At 42.3% G+C, this 19,259-nt stretch overlaps 1 protein-coding gene across 1 annotated transcript; it reads right to left on the bottom strand.

Annotated features, from left to right (window-relative positions):
* Positions 1-11,179: 11,179 nt before the first annotated feature.
* Positions 11,180-19,069, bottom strand: LOC134285540 (uncharacterized). Its single transcript, XM_062846527.1, has 2 exons — positions 11,716-19,069; positions 11,180-11,645 (listed from the first exon to the last, which is right to left on the bottom strand). The coding sequence occupies exon 1, from the start codon at positions 18,983-18,985 to the stop codon at positions 17,768-17,770; it is 1,218 nt and encodes a 405-aa protein (XP_062702511.1). The 5' UTR covers positions 18,986-19,069; the 3' UTR covers positions 11,180-11,645; positions 11,716-17,767.
* Positions 19,070-19,259: the final 190 nt, after the last annotated feature.

The following is a 19,259-nucleotide window of genomic DNA, read 5'->3' as shown; positions in this document are numbered from 1 at the left end:
CTCCAACAGGATCACAAGCAACCAAACCAGAAACACCCCACCTCCCCCCCCCGGAGATGTTCAGGATCGTTCCAAGGAGCAAACGGATGGCATTTGTTATATCATCAGTTAGTTCGGGATCGGAGGGAGAAGGCGCTGTAACAGAACATGGTTGGACGGTCGAGGAAAGTGATGAAGGATTTACAAGAAGGAGTTTTGTTTTAGAAACATTTTAGAAACATAAAACTCATTGTATATACAAAGGCATATGATCCAAAATAAATAATTCAGAATACTTTTTTATTTGTACAAATATTCCGCATTTGCATTACAAATGATGCCAATTAAAAACCGAAATTTAAGTTTAAATTTTATCGGAGATTCTCCCACATAATCCTCTGGCTGTGATTCTTCTTAGTTTTCTCTTTAGATCAGTCGGTCTGTTTAAACCCTTTGGGACCGAAGTAGTCATATAACCCAATTGAAAAAAGGCTGTATTAAATCACCCACTTGATAAAAGTGAATTCTTTCTTTGACAAAGTTATTAAAAACCTAGTCCTCTACTTAGAAAAAATGCTGCATGGCAGAAGATTCTCGATATCAGAAGAAGTTTTGTGCCAGAATGAGCCTAGCACAAATATATTTGTACTGAGATGGTAGCGATAACACTCAGTACCTGCGGAGGGAATAAAAGCCATTTTGTTTTATTTGTTGTTTCAACAAGTTTTGTCTACCTCGTTAAAGCTACAATAGTGAATCCCTGGAGAAATTCCTAAAAGAATTCTTGAAGGAATGTCGGGAGGATTTACTGGAGGAATATCGGAAAAAAATCCTGGCAGAACCCCTGGAGGATTCACTGGAGGAATCCCAGAAAGATTCCTTGGAAGAATTCCTGGAGGAACTCTCAAGGGAATTTCCGGAGATGTTTCATAGCGATTCCTTGAGAAATATTCCTGGAAATATTTTTGAAGAATCTGGAGGATTTCTTGAAAGGTTCCCTGTAGGATTTTCAAGAGGAATTCCAAGTAGAACCCTTGGAGGACTTTTTAGAGAAAAACTATTGGAGGAACCGCTGGTGAGTTTCTGAGCGAATTTCTGAAGGAATCCCTGGATGAGTTCCTGATATAAATCCTAGAGGAATTCTTGGAGGAATCCCTAGGGTATTTTTGGAGGGATCTCTGAAGGAAAACCTGGAGAAATTCCTAGAAGAACCTCTGAACGAAGCCGCGTAGGAATTCTTGGAGGAGTTCTCCTGAATCCTAAAAAATAATGGACGTCATATTTGAATTGTCCCCAGGTGGTACCTCTGGAAAACATTTGTTAAGGCCCGAACGCAATGCCGACCGAAACGGAACGGGAACGAAAGGCAGTTCGTAATAATTCCTTCAGCGGTTCTCCAGAAAAACTTGCAGAAGTTCCTCGCGAATTTTTCCGGCAGTTGATCCTTCAGGAGTTTCTCGGGAGTATCTCCAGAAGCTCCACGGGAATTTCAGCAAAAGTGCCTCGAACAATTCTCCAGGAGTGTGTCGGGAATTTCTCCAGTAGCTTCGGCATTTTTTTAAGGAGTTCCTTTGGAATTCCCCCAGGACTTCATCGAGACTTTCTCTAACAGTTCTTCAGCATTTTTTTCCAGAAGTTGCTCGGGAATTCATCCAGTAGTTTCCAGGAAATTCCTCTAGGATTTTCCCGTATATTTCTGCAGGAGTTCCTCGGGAATTTCTCCAAGAGTTCTTCCGCAGTTCCTCCAGGAGTTCTTCCGGAAGGAATTCCTGAGGAAATTCTGGAAGAATCTCCGAGGAACTCCTGAAAGAATTTTCAAGAAACTCCTGGCGAAATTTCTAAGGAACTCCTGAAAGATTTTCTAGGGAACTCCTGAAAGAATTTCCAAGGATCCCATGGAGAAATTTCCAAGGAACTTCTGGACTCGCTCCTGGATGAATTTCCAATAATCTTCTGGAGGAATTCCTGCGAAACTCCTGAAGGAATTCCTGAGAAACTCCTGAAGGAATTCCCAAGGAACTCGTGGAGGAATTTTCAAGGAACTCTTGGAGGAATTCCCAAGATACTCCTGGAGAAATTCCCTAGAAACTTCTGGAGGAATTTTCAAGGAACTTCTGGAGGAATTCCCAAAGAACTTTTGGAGGAATTCCCCAGGAACTCCTGGAGAAATCCCCAAGGAACTCCTGGAGCAATTCCCGAGGAACTCATGGAGGAATTCCCAAGGAATTCATGGACGAATTCCTGAGCAACTCCTGGAGGAATTCCCGATGAACTTTTGAAGAAATTCCCGAGGTACTGCTGGATGAATTCCCGAGGAACTCCTGGAGGAATTCACTAGAAACTTCTGGAGGAATTCCCAAGAAACTCCTGGAGAAATCCCCAAGAAACTCCTGGAGGAATTCTCGAAAAACTCCTGGCGGAATTTCTGAAGAACTCCTGGAGGAATTCCCGATGAACTTTTGGAGAAATTCCCGATGAACTTTTGAAGAAATTCCCGAGGAACCCCTGGAGGAATTCCCGAAGAACTCCTGGAGGAATTCCCGAGGAACCCCTGGAGGAATTCCCAAGGAACTCCTGGAGGAATTCCCGAGGAACTCCTAAAGGAATTCCCGAGAAACTCCTGGATGAATTTCCAAGGAACTCCTGGAGGAATTCCCGAGGATTTCCTGGAGGAATTTCCAAGGAACTTCTGGAGGAATTTCCAAGGATCTACTGGAGAAATTCCCGAGAAACTCCTGAATGAATTTTCAAGGAACTCCTGGAGGAATTCCCGAGGATTTCCTGGAGGAATTTCCAAGGATCTACTGGAGAAATTCCCGAAAAACTCCTGGAGGAATTCTCGAAAAACTCCTGAAGGAATTCCCGATGAACTTTTGGAGAAATTCCCGGGGTACTGCTGAATGAATTCCCGAGGAATTGACTAGAAACTTCTGGAGGAATTCCCAAGGAACTTCTGGAGGAATTCTCGAGGAACCCCTGGAGGAATTCCCGAGGAACTCCTGGAGGAATTCCCGAGGAACTCCTGAAGGAATTCCCGAGAAACTCCTGGATGAATTTCCATGGAACTCCTGGAGGAATTCCCGAGGATTTCCTAGAGGAATTTCCAAGGAACTTCTGGAGGAATTTCCAAGGATCTACTGGAGAAATTCCCGTAAAACTCCTGGAGGAATTCTCGAAAAACTCCTGAAGGAATTCCCGATGAACTTTTGGAGAAATTCCCGGGTTACTGCTGAATGAATTCCCGAGGAATTGACTAGAAACTTCTGGAGGATTTCCCAAGGAACTTCTGGAGGAATTCTCGAGGAACTCCTGGATGAATTTTCAAGGAACTCCTGGAGGAATTCCCGAGGATTTCCTGGAGGAATTTCCTAGGATCTACTGGAGAAATTCCCGAAAAACTCCTGGAGGAATTCTCGAAATACTCCTGAAGGAATTACCGATGAACTTTTGGAGAAATTCCCGGGGTACTGCTGAATGAATTCCCGAGGAATTGACTAGAAACTTCTGGAGGAATTCCCAAGGAACTTCTGGAGGAATTCTCGAGGAACTCCTGGAGGAATCCCCAAGGAACTCCTGAAGGAATTCCCGAGGATTTCTTGGAGGATTTTCCAAGAAACTTCTGGAGGAATTCCCGAGGAACTCCTGGATAAATTCCCGAGAAACTCCTGGATGAATTTCCAAGGAACTCCTGGCGGAATTTTTGAGGAACTCCTGGAGGAATTCCCAAGGATCAACTGGAGGAATTCCCGAAAAACTCCTGCAGGAATTCTCGAAAAACTCCTGAAGGAATTCCCGATGAACTTTTGGAGAAATTCCCAAGGTACTGCTGGATGAATTCCCGAGGAATTGACTATAGGAACTTCTGGAGGAATCCCCAAGGAACTCCAGGAGGAATTCTCGAGGAACTCCTGTAGGAATCCCAGAGGAACTTCTGGGGGAATTTCAGTTTTTTGTAATCCCAGTGAAAATAGTATTAAAACTATTGGAAGGTTTTATGAATTTATTATATTCGATTGGAAGCTATCTGGAAAACGACGAAGCAACCCGAATAAATTGAGCAGACCGCTGGTTCGAAGCAGCCTAATAATGATTGGTGTGTCTGAACATTGGCCAAAAGAATCCTTTGGACTTTACCCTTCCACGAACAACACCCATACATCTCCCATTCGCAAAACAGTCCCATATGAATAGGGAACCTAGCAAAGATGGGACTGTTACAAGGGGAATGACATATCCTTTTCTAACCGGAATATCCGCATTTATCCGCTTCTAACCGTCGCTAACCGTTGCTAAGCGAGCTGCTAAGTGAGCAGAACCCGCATAATCGTGAACCATTCTACTACTGTTTACCATACTGTTCGCTACAGTTTACTACAGTATCTCAATAGTGTGGTATAACATCCAAGGTAACAATAAACCAACAGTACCATGAATGTTTTGAACAGTGTGGTAGATGGTTATCGACCAAATTACAATATGGGGAATAGGCGGTTAAGTTATGTTACCATAAAAAATCGCCGATTTTCTCGAACAAAATTTTTCGCTTACAGTTTGACAAACGGTCAACATACTATCCATTTTTTTGCCCAGTCAACTAACAAGCAAACAGTTCTAGAACAGTTGAACTATAAAATCGAAATAAAAATAAGCAATGTATGTGTAACAGTTGCTTTATAGTGCATTATAGTTTCATTGTGACTAGTTTTCACATAAATGTAATAAAAAAATAGTTTTGCGATTCTGTAACATTATGTTTATTTAGTAATATTTTGTTACAATGAAGCCAACGCTTGTTTTTCTCTTTTACACTAAAATGTTTAAATCATACTGAATTTTTTTTTGTTTACAAAATTAATTTCCCTAAAACACTTTTTCCACTTGTTTTTTTTTTGTCATTTTTTTTCTTCTTTTTACCACTGTGCACTTCATGCAAATTGAACTTTTAAAACTTTTCTGCATTTTAAATCACAAATCTTATTATTGTCATAGTTTCAAAGCCAATTTCTCGCCCACAGAAAGTTCATGCTCGATAGGCTTCGGTTTCAATCCGGTAGCTTCTCAACCTTCAGGTTCATCTCCAGGTTAACTTAATCCTACAGCTGCGAATCCTGCCGATTTCTACGCCTTTGGGATTTATCCTGGAATTCATCTTGACGTTCGAATAACTGAAATAAATAATAAATAATCAATTTTTTTTCTATTATTAAACCATATTGCAGCTTACCTTTTTTGTTGCTGGTGAGTATAAGCAGTCGCAGCGGATATTCTACATCCCTCCCGGTTTTCGTTTGCGCAAACCTCGGTTGATGGTGTCCACTCCGGAAAAAGTATTTTGGAAAGCCGCAATGCGAATTATTGATCGTAATTAAACTGCTCAAACGGATAATAACGACAAGAATCTGATCATGTCGACCGAAAGCAGTACAAAACTGGCGAAAGCGATTTGTTTTATTTTTCTATTTTTATGTACTCTGACAGACAGCTCAGCATCATCGCACGAAAATATCGCTCACAAATACTAATGAGTGCAACCATCTGACAAATTGTTAAGCATTAGTTTTATACAGTGAAAATGTATATGAGTTAGTGAGTTGCGCTATTGTGAGCATGAACTGTTTGGTATGCGGTGACCCTATATTGCCACCATTCATCACAAGTTGAGCCTCCATATCGTTCGACAATGTGTGAACACTTAAACATACTGTTACTGATTGACATGAATTATTCAAAATGTTTTGTATAGTGTATAGGGCAAAATTTCCAGGGGGATGACGAAGGGCCAGAATCATCTACCCAGCATTCAATGCAACATGGCGTCCAATGTTTTTGTTTTGATTGCTTAATTCATGGAAAAAATGCGCTGGAAACATCGACACTGCTTCGCTGCTACATATAATATCGTGCAAAGTGATAAGGAAACAGAAACAATCATCAAAAACAACGATTTCGTTTGAAATGTGTAATTTCTGAAATAAGCACTAGCAACACACGAGCCACACACCCGAAAATCAGGAGCAAGTTAGGGTAAACCGACCAGAAAGTGGGTACCAAAACGCGCCGTACCAAAAATCAAGAGCAAATTTTCAATACGTCCTAAGTAACATTTAGATTGTATCGAGAAAATCAAACTCAAAGTTTTGGGTTTCATTTTAAATTCCTATTTAACGATCAAAATGAATTCAATAAAACAAATACACGTAAACGATGCTAAGAAACAGTATTTATTGTTTCCTTAATAAAAAGCTTGTTAAAATATAACACAACGTTATTTTTTTGCATTAAAACAATCTTACGACATTTAGTGTTGGAAAATATAAATAAGTCATTTTGTTAAGTCATTCTGAAATCTGTCGGGTTTCTTACGTCATGTGCGTTACGTCGCGTTACGCGAATTCATGTTACTTTCGTCGGTGTACTTACGTCGTTCAGCCAGCTGTCATGTTAGATAAGTCATGGTTGATAAGTTGTTTTGATTGAAAAATTGGCACTTAAGCCAAACGGGTTCCACCAGAAAAAAAGGTATTTTATTACGTTTAACAGAATGATTTTATTAATTAATGATAATTTTCTGTTTCAGCAAGTGTTTTCCACGCAACAGCGGTGCCACAGAAGCTGTTGCGGCAGGATTAACTACCGCAGAACCAGCTGCTATGTACGTTTGGTCTTCTGCATGGGGGCCGCCCGTGGATACTGTGGCACGAGTGTTATTCTGTGACAATGAAACCGGGAAGCAAAGGACCACTAGTGCCAATGCCATCTGGTCCCGCTAACGACATCTCTGTGCTTCAACAAGCCAGCCACCAGTGACTCCACTTTTCGATTACATTTGCCGTTTAAAAGAGAACCAGAAACACCGTTGCCAGTGAAAGCGTCGATCAAGCCGTGTGAATTTGAGGTCACATGACTGAGGCACCTTTCGGTATGGCTTCTTCATTAATATCGGCACATAGAAACCAACCAAAGATTACTTTAGCTACAGCGTGCTGAAGCAGACACAGAAAGGTGTCTCATGCTGTACGAGGCGACTCTGTTCTTGTTCGGTTTCTGTATGAAAGAGAACTGGTCGTTCACACTCACCGCTAGGTCTGGAAACTGATGAGCCTAGGCGATGGAGAGGAGATGTCCCACTACCAGCTGAAGCCGAAGAAGCCTCACTTACATTGTCGGGTTTCTTACGTCATGTGCGTTACGTCGCGTTACGCGAATTCATGTTACTTTCGTCGGTGTACTTACGTCGTTCAGCCAGCTGTCATGTTAGATAAGTCATGGTTGATAAGTTGTTTTGATTGAAAAATTGGCACTTAAGCCAAACGGGTTCCACCAGAAAAAAAGGTATTTTATTACGTTTAACAGAATGATTTTATTAATTAATGATAATTTTCTGTTTCAGCAAGTGTTTTCCACGCAACAGCGGTGCCACAGAAGCTGTTGCGGCAGGATTAACTACCGCAGAACCAGCTGCTATGTACGTTTGGTCTTCTGCATGGGGGCCGCCCGTGGATACTGTGGCACGAGTGTTATTCTGTGACAATGAAACCGGGAAGCAAAGGACCACTAGTGCCAATGCCATCTGGTCCCGCTAACGACATCTCTGTGCTTCAACAAGCCAGCCACCAGTGACTCCACTTTTCGATTACATTTGCCGTTTAAAAGAGAACCAGAAACACCGTTGCCAGTGAAAGCGTCGATCAAGCCGTGTGAATTTGAGGTCACATGACTGAGGCACCTTTCGGTATGGCTTCTTCATTAATATCGGCACATAGAAACCAACCAAAGATTACTTTAGCTACAGCGTGCTGAAGCAGACACAGAAAGGTGTCTCATGCTGTACGAGGCGACTCTGTTCTTGTTCGGTTTCTGTATGAAAGAGAACTGGTCGTTCACACTCACCGCTAGGTCTGGAAACTGATGAGCCTAGGCGATGGAGAGGAGATGTCCCACTACCAGCTGAAGCCGAAGAAGCCTCACTTACATTGAAAATCTTTTAAGCGGCGGAAACTCTCAAAAGTAAAACAAGTGCAAAATTATTCTATTCAAAAAAAAAACTACATTAGTTTTGAAAAATATATAGTTTTATATCCTGCAATAAACGGTAACGGTATGTCCAAATTACTTGAAACACCCTATAGTCTTTGACCTATAATCATATGATCACATAACACCCAGAGTCTAGAAGATAGCAGTTGAGGTACCTGGACCTACAGGTATAATCAAGAATTCTACTACCATTAGGTTGACACTACATAAATCAACATTTTCTGATTGAAGTCTCTTCCTTTACATGAAGGAATATACCATGAGTTCACCTAACAATAATGCATGGTTCTCTTCAGAAATTCCATGGCAATTTAAAGGGGTTTTCCTAAACAAGTTCCTCCAATTTATTTCCACGAGTTCCGGAATTCCTGCAGAAGATCCTCAGGAATTCCTCCAGAAATTCCTCGAGAGCTCCTGTAGGAGTTCCTCTGGAATTTTTTCATAAGTTTCCCGAGAATTTCTGCATTCCTCCAGGAATTCTTCTACATGTTCCTCCAGGAATTCATCGGAAAATTCTACAGGAGTTCCTCGGCAATTCCTCCAGGACTTTCTCGGGAATTCCTCCAGGAGTTCTTCGGGAATTCCTCAAGGAGCTCTTAGGAAATTCCTCCACGAGTTCTTCGGGAAATTCTCTAGGAGTTCATCGGGGATTCCTCTAGGAGCTCTTTAGGAATTCCACCAGGATATCCTCGGAAACTCCCCCAGAAGAAGAAGGAGTTTCTCGAGAATTTATTCAGGAGATTCTCGTAAATTCCTCCAGAAGTGCCACGGAAATTCCTCCCGGAGCTCCTCGGTAATTCTTCCAGGAGAACTCCTTTAGATGATCATCGAAAAATCCTCCAGGAGTTTTCAGAAATTCCTTCAGGAGATCCATGGAGATCCTTCAGGAAATCGACGAGAACTTCTCCAGAAGATGGTCAACAATTCCTCCAGGAGTTCCTTTAGAACTCTGGAATTCCTTCAAGAGATCCTCTGGAATTTCTACAGGAGATCTTCGGTAAATTCCTTGCCGGAGTTCTTCGGGAATTCTTGCAGGAGTTCCTCGGGAATTCCTCCAGAAGTTTATCGAGAATTCTTTTAGGAATTCCTTAAACAAAATTCTCGGGAAAACCTCCAGGAGTTCCTTGGGAATTTCTCTTGGGATTCCTCGGGAATTTTCCGAGGAGTTACAAGGTTCTTGGGAATACCTCCAAGAATTCCTTCAGCAGTTCTTCATAGTTTCTCGAGGTTCTTTTCCGGCAATTCCTCGAGAATTCCTCTTGCCCCAGAAATTCTACTCCAGGAGTTTCCTGGGATTTCCCTACGATTTCCTGGAGGTATTGTTGGGATTGTTTATAATTCTCAAAGGATTTTTTTTTGGAATTTCTCTAGAAACTCCTTGGAAATTTTTCCAGAAGTTCATCGAGAATCCCATTTTTTCGGAAATTCTTTCGGAAGATTCTCAAGAAATGTATCAGGAATTTATCAGAAATTCATCTGGATATACCTACCAGATGAATTTCTGATAAATTCCTGATACATTTCCTGAGAATCTTCCGAAAAAATGCTATTGGGATTCTCGATGAACTTCTGGAAAAATTTCCAAGGAGTTCCTAGAGAAATTCCCAAAAAACTCCTTTGAGAATTATAAACAATCCATTGACGAATTTTTGAGGAACTTCTAGAGAAATACCCAAAAAACTCCTGCAAAAAAATCCGATGAACTCCATGAGGAACTTCTTTAAAAATTCCGAGGAATACATGGAACAATTTTCCAAGGAATTTTCTAGCAGCTCCTATAATTCTAGAGGATCCCATAGAGGAATTCTCAAAGAATTTCTGGGAAATTTCTGAAAAAGTTGTTGGAAAACTCCCGGAGAAAAATTCCGAGGAATTCATGTAGAATTTTCCGAGGAACTCCTGGAGGATCTCCCGAGGAACTCTTAAAAAAAATTCTCAAGGAACACCTAAAGGAAAGAACTTCTGAGGTAATTTTCGAGGAACTCTTGGAGGAAAGGAATACCCGAGGAACTTCTAGAGGAATTTCCAAGGAGCTCCAAAGGAATTCCCGAGGAACTCCTTGAAGGAATTCTCGAGGAACTTCTGGAGAAATTCCCGAGGAACTTGGACAGAAATTCCCGATGAACTCCGGAAGATCCCCCGAGTAACTCCTGAAGAAATCCCAAAAACTCCAGTAGAAATTCCCGAGGAATACATTAAGGAATTTTCTGGGAGGAATTCTCGAGGAATCTGGAAGAATTTTTGAGGAACTCCTGAAGGAATTCCCGAGGAACTTCTGAAGGAATTCCCGGATAAATTCCTTCGGAACTGTAGAATGAATTCCCGAGGAACTACTAGATGAATTCCCAAGAAACTCATGGTGGAATTCCTGAGAAACTTCTGGGAGAATTTCTGAGGAACTCTTGGAGGATTAACTGAGGATGTCTTAAAGGAATTCCCGAGGAACTTGTAGAGGAATTTCCAAGAAGCTCCAGGAGCTTTATCAAGAGTACTAACTGGATAAACTTATTTAGGGTCGATTACTTAAGCGTTAAACCAGGTTTAATTATTTGGATAAACCTGGCTTACCGGTTAAGCCGAGGTGAAGAAATTGGCCCTCAATGGGTTATGGTGTTGTTTTGACAAAATTAATTACGTTAGGAAGAAAATTGAACGGTGCTTTATTCCTTCATCCTACCATATACACGATCTTAGAAGATAGAAACGATGATGAGAGAGTTTTATATATTGAGCCGGGACTACAGGAGCCGCTCGATTTCCTCCTTGGTTAGATGAACTTCCTGGTGTTGCGGCTGCTGGTGCTTATCAACTGCTGGAAATGCTGTGATTGGGCCTGCAGTTGGGCCACAATCTGCGCCTGGTGTTGCATATGCTGGTAAAGTTGCATTTTTGGGGCGGGTTTCTCTCGCTTCGAAAGATTTCTGCTAATCGAAGGCGTCGTCCTTGCCGTTCCAGCCCACGGTTGGGATTGATTCTATTTTGCAGAAATGATTTAGTGACCTTGGTCTCCGATGAGGTGAGATCAACTATTTTGTATTGAAGCGGCCGGCCCAACAGGAACGATAGATCTCGGGTCAACTTCACCAGTCGTCGATTTTTCTGAAAAAAAGTAGTTCTCAATTAGTCCCATTCAATTCAGGATAACTGAATGCCACCACCTTACCGGCATTGAAGTTGCAACGCAGCACGAACTATACGATTGTCCCAGTAATAGCTTGTAGGACAAGGATCTCAGGCCGGATGTCCAGTAGGTGCATTTCGAAACCATCCGACATTCAACGAAGTTCGCTCTGTGTTACGATAGCAATCCGACCGCTGCTGGAAGACCTTCTCGATAAGGTACCGTGAATCGTTCGAAGCACTTGGACCCCGTAATGTGTACTATTTTCTCGCGGCCACCGGCTGCATATCTTTGCACTGCTTCTTGGTTGTGCTGTCCATCAAGGTGAGGTCCAGTGAACGTCGAAAGATCAATATTGGTATGCAGAAATGTGTCGGCCTCAAGAACTATCAAGGTGTGTACTGATGTACTGGGCCGATCCGGTAACGGCCATCACCGTACTAAGGCCACCAACCGATCCAGCAACAGGTCCAACGCTTTGACCCACAACACCGGCAAGACGTAGAATCTGCGGTTAGAGAGAAAACGCTTGTTGAAATAACGGGTTAAAAATTGTAGTCACGATCATCAGAACTTACCCGCCGCTGATGCTTTTTTTTTCTTTGGGGTGTCACTTGGGACGGCTAAGACCGATCTTGGTCCGCTCCTTGGTCCGCTCACCCCATTGGTACTTTGAATTGCGTGGGAGGACAGTGTCTTTGTTTTGCCGTAAACGCTTTCGTATCTTGTTTACATAATTTTTGTTACTTAGGACGTTGTGACAGCGCACTTACGTCAGCTGTGAGTTACGAGCGTTACATAAGTCATTGTACCAACAAAGCGACACATATGAAAAGTGCTCACTTTGCTACTTAAGTCAGATTGATTTTCTTCAATTTCAAAAGGTTTTAACAACTGTTGAATTGTGATGTTGCTACACATCATTAAGCAGCATATTAGGTATCTAAATATGCAAAAATCTAAGTTTTGTTTATTTTGTTACTTAGGACGTATTGAAAATTTGCTCTTGAAATGATGTTGGGTGAAGCGGCGATGTACCGAGTTTGACAGCCGTGTCACCCCACTGAAAATTTCATATTGTTGAACATGAAAACAAATGTATTTGGTAATGTCACATTAACGTTTAGAGGAAACTTACTGTTTGGAACGTATGACAAGCTGTATTTTTCTATGCGGGAAGTTAGACGCGGTTAGCGACGGTTAGAAAAGGATAAATGCGGATATTCCGGTTAGAAAAGGATATGTCATTCCCCTTGGACTGTTATGCGAGTGGCGGCTGCATATTTCTTTGACACCTAGATCTCGTAGAGCTTTCTAGGTACCTATAGGTATATGTGTATACACATCAGTCAAACGATTGGTCAAGCATGATGTGGCCAATGACCAACTCACTCCGTTTGACGTGATGTTTATCACGAACGATCAAACATTGCTCAATCCTGAACGAGTTGATTGGTCGTGTGGCCGAGTTTGACCAACCGTTTGATTAGGGATTGGATTAGATACCAATGCTAAATGCTAAGCAAATTGAGGATATCTGAAAAATAATGAAGATAAATAGCGAAAATAAAACTCCAGAAGATATGGAAGCAAACATTTTGAGGCTTTCTTGATTAATCTCCGGTGCCGGTGAAAAATTCTTTGCAGAAATGTATCACAAACATTATACCTGACGTGGTTTCGTGCCTGTAGGTGATTCAATCTGAAATAAGTACTAAATATATGTATTTTAAAACGTATGTGTGATATTTTGTGAATTTATTTTCATTAATTACAGTATCCACTCATGTAATCAATCTTCAAAATAGACCTTTAATATTCAGATACACTAGAGCGATGTTTCGTAATATGTTAAAGATGAATCGTTTATCCTTCTTCAGTGCGGCCGTAAAATAAATTATTTACATTGCATATTGCAATACATGCACGACATGCAAGAACATTTGAGAGCCCAGAGTCTGGTACCTCCAAAGGATCTCCTATTGTACAAGTACAAGTACAGAAGTAGTTGTGGAACAGAAATCCGACTGTAAATCTTCCCGGGAGTGTTGCCTTGAAGTCCTCCTGCTTGCCGTGTACGCGGTGCTCACGATAAATGTGCAGTGCATGCCAGCCCCGATTCGTCATTTCCCGGGGGCTGTATTATAACATTCCGATGTGTTCTCTTATTATGTATTTAACTGCAAATTCCTCCGCTACACATTGACTTCGTCGACTCGATGAAAACTCTTCCATATCCATGGTGGCCACTTCCATCTGAGAATTAAATTTCACAGAAATCTGCTGTAGGTAAATAATAATCATGAAATTGCGTATAATTTAAGACTCACCTTGGCTTATTTAGATCCGTTTTCATGATCTGATGCTATTTTGTGCAATCTAAACTTAAAATCTTGCAAACTTTCCGAAATTGAAATCGTTTTCAACAAATCAAAACATGAAAACAAGACCACATTCGAAAACTGAAAAAGGGCTAAACGTAGTAACCGGTTGAGTTGTTGAAATGTTTATGAAAATTATTATACACTTTCATTAAACGGCCGTACGCACCTAATTAAGAGTTATTTGAAATTATTTGATAGTTTTCCATACATTTAAGCTGAGAATCTTGGAAATAAACGGTAATAAAACAAAACTATTTTTCTTGTTTTCATTGAATACGCCAAAATCGAAGCTTTCACCCGAAACACAGTCGGTCTGACAGTTCTTTGCATGAACTACACGCTTGTTGTGGTTCATCCCCTTTGTCGCATCAGAAATGAAGCTCTCACCTCACTCGAGACGACAATCGGAATCGCGTGACAAGAGTCGTGTGACGACGAGGTGAGAATTGTCGTATCGTGTCACACGCCACGCAGAATAAACGTGAATACTCAAAATTGAAAGTGCTACTCATTGCTTGCTCACTCTAGGAAACTTTAAAGTGCCATTATTTCAGACTTCATGCGTTCCATTTCATGTGGCTCCATTTCGTCTTCACTAGTTAGTTGAGGCGTTGAGGAGATATTTTCAGACTGCTCTAATGCAGCATAAATACAGTCTAGGATGACTTCTTGATCTTTATTGACGGTTGGCTAAATTTATTTTTCAAAATGCTGCCTGAAATTTTCAATTTCCATTTCGTGGTTTTATGTTTCGTTCGTTTTATATTTGCTTTTTTCGATTCAGGTGTATTTTGAGCAATATAAACATCCGCAAAAAATATGTTTCAATTTTATCACGCTCCAGTATATCACGCGATTATTTTTTGCATTCGTGATAAAATCGAAAAAGTACTGTATATACTGTTGAAAAACAGATCGAAAATAGTTATTTATGCAACAAGTTGCAAAATGATGATTTTTTCAGCATGAGTCGTACATTTATCCAACGAGGCTTGCCGAGTTGGATAAAAACGACGAGTGCTGAAAAAATCGAGTTTTGCAACGAGTTGCATACAAAGTTTTTTTGCAATTGCGAAAAATACCCATTCAGGATAATCTTCCTAGCCACACCAACACGGAATCAGGATAAACCACGTGGAAGCATTCATGTACGACAGCGTAGCTTTTATGTTTGATCAGGTAGCACAGACAGGTAGGCTATGGCGTAGTAGGTGTCACTGATTTTCATTTCCCGTCGTCGTCATCAAACAGCAGTATTCAGGCAGTTTCAGCTAGTCCTTCTACACCTGATCTGCAGCCCGAGTCAGAATCTTAATCTTCCTGATTTGGATTTGAGTGCTTAGTGGATGTAGAAGCAGCAGCTGTACTAACTGATAATGTGACAGTTAATAAAAAAAAGTGGTGGTTAGCAAAAGTGCCGAAAGTGTTACTTTTCAGTACTCAAAAGAGTGCCGAAAAGTACTACTTTTCGGCACTTTTGTTTTAGTGAAGAAAAGTAGGCCGTTATATGGTTGTTACCGCGAGTGAAAAGTAGGGGAAAAGGCAACGCAATTGCAAAAAAATAATTTACAGTAGAATAATAGTTATTTATGTAATGAGTTGCAAAAAGTTGATTTTTTCAGCACGAGTCGTACATTTATCCAACGAGGCCTGCCGAGTTGGATAAATACGGAGAGTGCTGAAAAAATCGAGTTTTGCAACGAGTTCCATACAAAATTTTATGCAATGATTTTTTCATTATACAACTCATTTGAGTTGCATAATGTTCATAATGCAACTCAAATGAGTTGCATAATGAACATTATGCAACTATTTTTCATTATGCAACTCATTTCAGTTGTATAATGAACCGGTACGGAAAAATAAGTCATTATGATACTGAAATGAATAGTATAAAATAGAAATTATAATACTGAATTGCATAAAAGGTATTTGTATTGCAACCAAACAATTAGAATCAACGTACATGTTTTGTTTTGAATGGTATAAACATAGCTAGTTTTACTTGAAATGGAATGGTGCGGTAGTTGTTTTACAATAAAAACAATGAGACGAATATTCATGAGCGCAAATATTCTTTATTTATGACAACCTTCATTTACATCGTAAACCTTATGATTGTATTGTACCGAATTCAACGTACTTAAGTGTTTCGAAACATCAATTTAAAGTCAATAAAATGTTTAAATAAGTAGTAAACCAGATGTCTTAACCCTTTCCTTCCCACGACTTTGAACGACTATTTCTATGCCAAGAAAGGGTTTCCGAAAAAAGTGCTCGAACAAAAGTTATTGCAAATTAGCCAAATTTTTCGAAATCAACATAAAAAATTTTAGTTGTAAATCAATAGCATTTTGATTGTTTTTCAATAGTTTTACTATTGAAACAAGTAGTTGGAAGTTGGGTTTACCTAATGAGATTCCAATCATATTTTAAAAACAATTGCATCATATTCATCTAATTTCGTTTGTCTCGAGTTCGTCGAAAATTGATGGTGCACTAGAGCAACCATGGGAAGTAGAGGGTTAAGAACTGCAGATCCAAGAGATATAGCGGGCTAGGTATGTAGAGTGCGATGAGAAGAATACGATTGACGAACTTTATCTTTGACGTAGAGCCATCTTTAACGTATGGACTGGACTGAACACTGAAAGAACTTCTAATATAGGTTCGTCTGCGGGTTCGCTTTTTAACCTAACTTATACATGAATCGAACTTGACAGTTTCCTCATGAGTTGTTATATATTGCAAACTTTAGTCAAACTCCGGCCATTCTGTTTCTGGTCTGTGAAGAAAGTCAGGTCCACGGAACCAACGAGACGTTACGTCTATGCTGGGACCTTTACCCCACTTGGTAGCGTCGTCAGCCGAATTATGTTGAGTGGGAACGTATCTCCATTCAGTGGCTTCCGTCTTATTTAGAATTTCTCCCACGCGGAACGCCACGAACTGTCGGTAGCGACGATGTTGCGACTTGACCCATGCCAAAGTAGTTTTTGAGTCTGTCCACATTACACGGCGAGCGATCGAGAATGTATGGTACTCCTTAACCGCCTTAGCTAGCCTCGCTCCTAGCAGAGCGCCCATCAGCTCCAGACGTGGTACCGATAAAGATTTCAATGGTGCTACTTTCGCCTTGGCCATCACCAGTGTAACGTGCACCCTTCCTCTTATGGTTGCTCGAAAGTAAGCGGCGCAGGCGAACGCTTCCTCACTGGCATCCGTGAAAACATGGAGCTCTACAGGATTGATCTCTGCAGAAGTGAAACCAGGAAAGTAGGATCTGTGGAGCCTCATCTGGCCGACCTCCTCGAACAGTTTTATCCACCGGAGCCACCGCAAACGAATAGCTTCAGCGACTTCGTCGTCCCACTGGGTTTGATTACGCCAAGTGTCCTGGATGATCATCCGTCCCTGGATCGTGATGTGTGACAGGATTCCCTGTGAGTCAAACAGGCTCATGACACAACGCAGGATGTTCCGCTTCGTTGGAGCAATATCGTGCAGTTGCTGGTTGCTGACAAAGGCAATGCTGTCTTCCTTTGGCAGCCATAAGAGACCCAAAACGCGTTCGGCTCCGCTTTCTGAATCGATGCTGATAGCTTTTAGTTGTTCTGCACTGGGTTCCCCGACCCGTTTAAGAAGAGCGTCCGAATTGGAGTGCCAGTTCCGGATGCAGAAACCTCCACGAGCATATACTTCCGCCACTTTCAGCGCGACCTTTATGCCTCTTCTTCAGTGTCGAAGCTGTCGAGGTAATCGTCGACATAGTGCTTCTTCTTAATTGCTTCCGCTGCCTCCGGGAACTCTTTTTCGTTGTCCTCCGCATTACGGTTTTTGATGTACTGAGCCTGGCAAGGAGAACATGTGGCTCCAAAGGTACCGACGTCCATCACAAAAGTCCTGACCGGTTGCGAAGGATGCTCTCTGTAGAGGAACCGTTGGCTGTGTGCATCTTCCTGGCGGATTCTGAATTGATGAAACATCTGTTTCAGGTCCCCGCACACAGCTACCGGCCGTTCTCGAAATTTGCATAACACCGAAGCAAGAGGGGTCAGCAGATCTGGGCCCTTCAGGAGCACGGAGTTGAATGAAACTCCCCCTACTTTCGCCGCCGCGTCCCAAACTAGTCTAATTTTGCCCGGCTTCTTCGGGTTTCTCACGGCACCCAATGGCAAGTACCAGACCTTCTTATGGTTGGTGGATTCCATTTCTTTCTTCGTCACCTCGTGGATATATTCGTTCTCTAGATACTCAGTGATCTGCCGCTGTACGCTTGCCTGCAGCGTGCGGGATCCTTCTTCATTCTTCGCTCGAAACATTGTAGACGCCGCATTGCCATGGGAAAACTGTTCGGAAACTCCACGTGGTCATGGCGCCATAACAGGCAGGTCTCAAACCGATTTGATATGCGCTTCGTTGTCTCCTCTAGGATTCGACGGGAACGTTTATCCTCCTCCAATTCTGGGCCCTTGTCAGCCGAAACTCCGATGCTTTCAACCGTGAAATGTTGCTTGACGAGTTCATGAAGGTCTTGATCCACCTGGAATTCTCGTCGACACTCGCACACGTGCAGCGTGAAGTTCGTTACTCTCTCTCCTTCAGCAGTATATCCATATATCGACCAACCGAGCCGAGTCTTGCTAGCCAGAGGGTCGCCTAGTTGTCCCTCACGCAGACTCAACGTTGCAGTCAGGCTGGCATTGTTTGAGCCGATAAGGATGCCCGGCGTTGCTGCCTCATAGCTGGTGACCGGGAGACCGCGAAGGTGAGCATAATGCCGTGCCAACTCTCCGTACTTCAGCATCTGTTTCGGTAGGTTGAAGCTAGAAACCGTCCTTGCGTCTTTTAACGGGAACCGTTCGGTTTTACCTTTTCCGGATATCTCCAGACGAATCCGTTGGGACTTCGGTTCCTGTCGAGTCACGTTGCTGGTCCAAGTTAGGCAAAGGGGAAGAGGTTCGCCGTCATCAATGCCTAATCGTTCCGCGATCGATTGCTCGACCAGAGTCATGTCCGATCCGTCGTCCAGAAATGCAAACGTTTCTACCGATTTCTCCTTCCATTTTAGCGTCACAGGAAGAATTCTGAATAGCGTAGCCTTCTTGGTAGCGTGATGTGCGTTTAGCCCTTCTTCAGAAGTATCACCCTGCTTCGCCGTATCCCGATCTTCCTTGGCCGGTGGTCCATGCTTCCGAGTGCTGGAGTGTAACAGTTGATGGTGTCGCTGCTGACAGCCTTCCACACCACAAACCGCTTGAACCTTGCAAGGGCGCCGACCGTGTTTCCCTAGACACGTGCGACAAAGGTGATGCTCTTGGATGGTTTTCCAACGGCTGTCAGCATCCCACGTTTTGAACGTTGAACAATCTTTTACCTTATGGTTAGGCCCGTTACACGCGAGGCACAGCACCTCCTTGACGTCTGATTTCTTCGGTCTGATTTCCAGATTACTCTGCTTCATGGTTGGATCACTGGCAGCGTGAGTGTTGAGGAAGGTTTTGTCCCTACTACGATCTCGTCCCGACCGCGACTGCTTCGAATCCGTAGTGACCAGGGTACGAAAAACGGATCACGCCGAAAAACAAACGCTTTGTCCTAAGCGGTGCATGTCGGTAACAAAGCCGCTCCGCAACAAACGCATGTCAGGCGATGAGAGCAATAAAACAAACATCGCTTGCCGTGCGTGTGCCGATATTCCGGTTTTCCTGCTGAAATTTTCAACCCACATCATCGAA

Source organism: Aedes albopictus, chromosome 1 (genome assembly GCF_035046485.1).
Source record: "Aedes albopictus strain Foshan chromosome 1, AalbF5, whole genome shotgun sequence".
Lineage (NCBI taxonomy): Eukaryota > Metazoa > Arthropoda > Insecta > Diptera > Culicidae > Aedes > Aedes albopictus.
Note: the sequence above shows the minus strand (reverse complement) of the source record. Positions and strands in the feature narration are given on the sequence as shown.